This window comes from Mesitornis unicolor, unplaced genomic scaffold (assembly GCF_000695765.1).
Source record: "Mesitornis unicolor isolate BGI_N332 unplaced genomic scaffold, ASM69576v1 scaffold19824, whole genome shotgun sequence".
Taxonomy (NCBI): domain Eukaryota; kingdom Metazoa; phylum Chordata; class Aves; order Mesitornithiformes; family Mesitornithidae; genus Mesitornis; species Mesitornis unicolor.
The window spans coordinates 3,437-9,914 of record NW_010182266.1 but is presented as its reverse complement, the minus strand read 5'-3'; the positions used below and the strand labels follow the sequence as shown (position 1 = coordinate 9,914).

General features: G+C 43.4%; 1 protein-coding gene across 1 annotated transcript; it reads right to left on the bottom strand.

Annotated features, from left to right (window-relative positions):
• Positions 1-1,813: 1,813 nt before the first annotated feature.
• On the bottom strand, positions 1,814-6,234 carry CCNJL (cyclin J-like; the record flags this gene model as incomplete). Its single annotated transcript, XM_010183716.1, has 5 exons — positions 1,814-2,237; positions 3,041-3,200; positions 4,517-4,816; positions 5,608-5,818; positions 6,224-6,234. Coding segments are annotated over 5 exons (1,106 nt in total), but the record flags the coding sequence as incomplete, so codon positions are not given.
• Between the last annotated feature and the right edge of the window lie 244 nt (positions 6,235-6,478).

Below are 6,478 nucleotides of genomic sequence, written 5' to 3'. Positions count from 1 at the left end.
AGGGTAATTTTATCCTCAACATAAACGCTCACCCCATTCCTAAACCTCTGACAAATACTCAGAAAATCAAAATGCAGCCATGTGCTTGTTTATTGAAAACTTCATCGGGAACTGAGCAACCATTTCCACAATTGAGCACAATGGTGGTCCCAAGTATAACACCGCACACGACAAAGTTTAAAGATGATAAAACCCAAAGAAAACCCACACGACAGTACTGCCACATAGATGTTATTTGACAGACATAAGGAACAATTAAAAAAATACATTAAAGTTTTCTGAAAATAAAGTTTAATATAAATATAAAGCCAAGAGAATAAAAAGGTGAACTAAGTCCTCTAATCTTCTAGACTAATTTCTGAAGAGTATTGCCTCTTTGTTAACAGCTTGCATTTTTATGTATATTTTTTAATAAAACAAGAAGATCCTTCTAGCCTACTGAGTGGAAGACGTTAACAACTCGATACCAGAAGTTGCTTTCTTAGGAGACAGTCACAAAAACACGCACTAGCATGCAGGCCAGTTATTTCCCCTCCACCTTAGAACACCTTTAAAAACGATTCTCTAAAAATATAATTTAAAACAGCACTGTGACACGACTTGAAAACATTGCCCCCAGTCCGTAAAAGCATATTGCACATTGTCTTTTTGTCCTGAGAACCTTCAGAGCAAAGGCAATCCAAGAGCACTGCCTTCACCCAAGCTCACAACAGTGGTTGCATACATCAGAAATAAAGTTTCACACCTGCAGAAGTCCATTTCTTGTGAATATTGACAGTGTTTTGAACAACCAGCCCTGGTTTCAGCTGGGAAAGAAACCTTTGGGTATGTGACATGAGGTGGGCATCTCATTGCAAAGCAGCAACAGGATCTTCAATTCACCAGCTGCCTTTTCCAAGAGGATGGGATTTGAATACCTCAATCAGCATCGGCTAGCACTGCAATCAAACCCATGTCACACCAATGTTAACCAGTTCCCTATCTTCACCCCCAGTTAACACCAGCTACTGTCTTGAGCCTGAACTACTGCCACAATTCATAGAGCCCAAAGGATGAAATAACTGCAGGCAGTGAACATTGCAAGAGTTTTTCCAAGAGGATTTCTTCAAGTAACATTAAATCCCTGATACAGCTCATGAAAAAAAAAAATCTAACAGTAATCTCCAGTCTCTAAAGCAGCAGCATTTCAGTGATGTAAGAGATGAAGGTTTTGCTTGTGTTTCTAAAATACTCAAAGGCAGAGTGATGTTCCATTCAGCAGCATCACGTTTAGATTCCAAGAGAATTAAGTCCAAAATTATTTGATAGTCTTCTGGCCCGTTTTTCTTCCTTTCCCTTTATTCTAAGGTCTTACTTCCAGTAGTTCAAGCTGCCACTGCTCCAGCCACATGCGAGAAGGAGACCACTCCACGTTCTCCAACAGCATCCTCTAGGTACATTGCTACTTGGCCAGAAATTCAACCACTCCAACCTGAAGTAACTCTTCAGCACAAGCTTGCAGCCAACTCTGACGAGTCACAAACTGAAGAATAAAAAAAAGGACGTCATCTCCACAAGTTTTCTACGCAGATAACTCTCAAAGTCACACTGAGCGAGGTATATTAATGAATTTCTCTCTCGTTAAGAGCCAAGGTACAACCCTTGGCAGAAAGGCACACAGGTTTCAGTGATCAGTGGATCCAGATCAATGTTCTCTGAATGAGGAAGTCATCAGGATTCTGTTTCTTCACAGCTTTCACTCAGACACTTCTTGTCTCACACACAGGGTCTCTTTTCCAGCTTTATTCACATCGCCTTTTCCTCCCATCAGTATCTACCCATCAGAACACCCAGCTGCATACGAGTGCTGACCACTGAAGTAACTACTGCCATACATGGTGGAAATGCAGTGTCTGGGCTCTGTCCCCAGTGTCACCTGCAGGGCGAGGGGTGTTTGGATGGGCAGTGGCTGTGCAGAGGGCCGAAGGCTAGCCTGGAGAGCTGCGGACGAGCGGTCAGCGCTCCCCGCAAGCCTGTGGGCCTGCAAGGACTCACGATAAGCACAGCACAGATCTTGCACCGGCGACTGGAACTGGGAAAACGTGGCTGTATGCTGGGCTAAGGGGTGGTAACCAGGTTGCTGGAAGAGAACTTGAGTGGTGGCTTGATGGCTCAGATTCCCCACTGCTTCCTGCTCTTGATGAATTGTAACTTGCTTTTTTAGGTTACTGGCTTCTTTGATGTCATTCTCATAGTATCTGAAACAAATCATAAGTAAGATTTATCATAAAAGTTCAGAGCTTGCATATATCTTGAAGATTTCACCAGTCAGGCTACATCACCCTCTCTTTAGCCCTAGCTGTATATGGTAATCCTCAGCTGCTTTCACCATTAATTCCTAATTATCCTGCTGTGATCCTCACAACAGGTTTATGGATCATTTTGCATCACAAGTATGTTTTTACTGATGGACTGGTTATCTTGGGACCTTAAGTCCACAGCACAAAAACATACTGAAAGTCTGTAAGGATCTGCAGAGTATTAAAGTACGTAGCTGTAAGGGAAAAAGGCAAATTCCTGGTAGATACTAGGAAGAAGCTTTCTCTGTTAAGACTGTATGTGCTCACACACCAGACCAGTATTAACACATTGCACTGATGTCCTTTAGTGGAGAAAAGCCAAGGAGTAGTTCCCAAGTGTCTCCCTTCTGTATTCTTGATGTGGGAGATATACTGGTGTCTCTTTGCAGTAAGTAAATTGCAGGTACAATGAGAAAGAGGGAAAAAAGCTTCCAACAACCACCTGTAGAAGCTTCCACTCAATCCCGCAGAAAACCAGTACAAGAGAACAGAATGAACACTAAATTGGACGCTCCATTCTGCAGTGCAGATATTGTTAAAATACAGTATTTAAAGGGACTTTTTTCCCCCTTTTATTCCTCTCCCCAAACTGTAGATGGAGATTACTAATGTAATGATGTGCTAGCTTCATTCTAGTTAAACAATTACTTAGAGTATTAACAACTTCCCAAGAGCACAAACAGGTTAGTTTCTGATCTTACCTGAGCATCATTTCAATGCATTGGGCGAGGTGCTCCCAGGAATACCGCGTCAGCAGCTCAAGCTGCGTGGTCCAGGCAGGAGAAAGCTGCACACAGATACGGGAGGCACACACGCACGCTGCAGCGACCAGAGACGGACGGAAGCGGAGGAAAGCGTGATCTACAAAATTGAAACACTAGAGCAGTAATTTATACTCTTGCTAATCACTGCAATGTGTGTACATGGCAAAACAGGGCAAAATTAAATCCACAACTGCGTTGCACACATCTCAAGAGTATTAACTCATGACCAGAAAAAAGTCTCTCAGAACTGGGTGAAGCTTTCCTGAAGCTCTGCACTATTTGTTCATAACTACTATTAGGGCTTCTTTCACTTCAGAAAAAGCCACAAAATAGACTACACTGAAATTTATACTGGTTTCAATTGAACCAAAGTTAGGTACTGACAATTACACACGGCACTGAATCCCGGTTATGCGGATGCTGCAGTTCACTGCCTCTCACATGAGCAAATACTGCAAGTGATGCTGCAAACCCAGTCATTAAAAGCCCGTCATTCTAAATGTGTCATGTCCTGCAGCACAGGACCCTCTAAAATTAACATTAGAAGAGGATCCACACATTGAACTGCATATCAACATGTCTGCAACTGAAAGCAGCTCATACTCTGTGGCAGGTCAGAAATTAGACACCATTTCTGACAGTCTCACCAATTACTGTCCTGAGCTGGAGAAAAGTATTATCTTATCTAGAGATTTCTAAAGAGACAAGGAAGGGACACTTTACCCATTTGCCATCTGAAACAACTGCAAAGAGAAACCATTCTGCACAGATAATTTCATTCAGTTCATTTCTCTGCCCTGGTGAGACCGCATCTGGAATATTGTGTCCAGTTCTGGGCCCCTCAGTTCAAGAAGGACAGGAACTGCTGGAGAGAGTCCAGCGTAGGGCTACAAAGATGATCAAGGGAGTGGAGCATCTCCCTTCTGAGGAGCGGCTGAGGGAGCTGGGGCTCTTTAGTTTGCAGAAGAGGAGACTGAGGGGAGACCTCATTCATGTTTATAAATATTTAAAGGGTGAGTGTCACGAGGATGGAGCCAGGCTCTTCTCGGTGACAAACAATGATAGGACAAGGGGTAACGGACACAAACTGGACACAGGAGGTTCCACTTCAATTGGAGAAGAAACTTCTTCTCAGTGAGGGTGACAGAGCCCTGGCCCAGGCTGCCCAGAGAGGTTGTGGAGTCTCCTTCTCTGCAGACATTCAAAACCCGCCTGGACGCCTTCCTGTGTAACCTCATCTGGGTGTTCCTGCTCCGGCAGGGGGATTGGACTGGATGAGCTTTGGAGGTCCCTTCCAATCCTTAACGGTCTGGGATTCTGTGATTCTGTGATATGACAACAGGTTTTAAAGCCCTTATCTCTCAGATTTTTGCCAAAGGGGAGTTCATTCTAGCATAAAACTAAGCCCCTTACCTTGCACCGAGAAATTGAGGAAGTAATAGACGTATTTCTCCAGAAAAGCTCTCATTCTGGGCAGCAAGGTGACCGGCCAGCCCTTGTGGAGGTCGCTCTCAGCAACGGCCACGCAGAGGTAGTAGTCAACGTAGTGCGCCGGTGTTGGCAGGCAGAGATTCCAGCTGAAGTTGTCCAACAGCAGCATTTCCATCCTGAGCAAGTCTTTCTTGTCCAATACCACGTTCACATTGCACATGTAGGCCAGATTATTTAACTGCTCCAACTTGGGAACTTTATCTTCTTTCTCTTCGAACTTACCTGCCAGCAGACACGGTTTTCAGAGATGATTTATCCTTAGGATTTATCCTCAGGATTCAACAAAGAATGCTCCCCAAACCAGAAAATCTAATGATAAAAGGTGCTTTTGAAAGAAGGATGGGAAAGTACAGTGACACAAGTAGGAAAGAAGCCAACAGACTGGACAGCATGTTCCTATATCCTTTTTATGGCTTTCTTTGGTTTTAATTGGTTGCATAGCACTGATGCCAAAACCAAGGTTATAAACTCATTAGGATTACAGAGTTTTTCTGACAGTAACTGGAAGCAGTGTGAAGAAAGCAAGCAGTATGGGGAAAATACGGCAAAGGAAGATCTAATACTGAAGGAAAAAAGCAAAGGTGGCTTTTCCTGACCTGCCCTGCATCACTTTCAACTACCACCACCAAAAAATAGCATCTTTATTGCACATTAAGATGGCCCAGACAGTAAACAACAGAACTGCTATGCTCCCAACAGTCTCCAAACTGAACCCTAGCATTTCAAACTTTATCTATACAAATTAATTAGGCGTTAACTTTGTGCAAATCTGCTTTGGTTCAACTGTCAATGTTTTGTTTCTACACGTTGGTAGGAAAGCCTTCCCCTTCCTGTAAGGGACGTGATTCGATTCCTGATCAGGATGTATGAATGCTGCTACATTGCTCTAATCTTAGTTTCTATCAAGACTCATTAGCTCACTAGACTCAGGCTTGCAATTTTAAGCAAATTCCCTTTTTTTTTAATTTTAAATAGGCAGAAGTCTATTTAAAGCCTAGCAGCAGCCAACTTACTTGCTAGGAGAAGACAGGCGAGTGCAACGACGTGCAGCTGCTTGACGGCGATATCGTAGCGGTCCATAAAGAGGTCCAATAAATAGACAGCGAGATGCCAGGCCGTGGGGCAGAGGTTGCAGTGGTTGCCGAGGACAGTCAGGAGCTCAATGAGGTATCGGCGCATCCCAATCTGCGGGGAGTGAGCCTTATACACAGGCAACTTGAGCTCCTATGGGGCAAGAAAAGGGAGGAAAAAGAGGTACTGAAATATGATTTCTTTCACAGAAATCAGGGCTGCATTACTGCATGTTTTCACATTCCTAATACTTGGGCCATCCATGCACTTTCTTCACAGGCATTAAATACACGGTCAAACACTGCAAATTACAGTTTAACCCAGTAAAAACCACCGGCTTTTGCTCACTACAGAACACCAAGCTTCCTGGCCATGAAAACTGCTCCTGAAGGACTCCTTTTTAAAGCTGTTTACCCAAACTGGACCGGTCAGTAAGGGTTTAACAGAGTTTCATGGGCACGATACGTTTCTCTGATGCCCAAGTCACTACATCCTGTGCCAAAAAATGCGTGGGTCTTTAGAATAAGTCACATTTATCTATCACTACAAAAAACTCACATGGTGCATGGCTGCAACAAGAAACAAAAGAATGTCAACAAGAAAAAAGTAGGATAATTATTAAGACTTTTCCAATTATAGCAATTTCCAGTATTTTCTGTAGCAGCCTTCAGCGGGGGATTATAACAAAGCTGCCCACCAGTAACGATTTACAAAGCAAGGAGACAATGGAACATGTTCCCCCCCTTTTTTTATACCCAGAAAACCCCCATAAACTTAGTTTTGCTATGCCTTACGTACAGGGATTTCAATCCA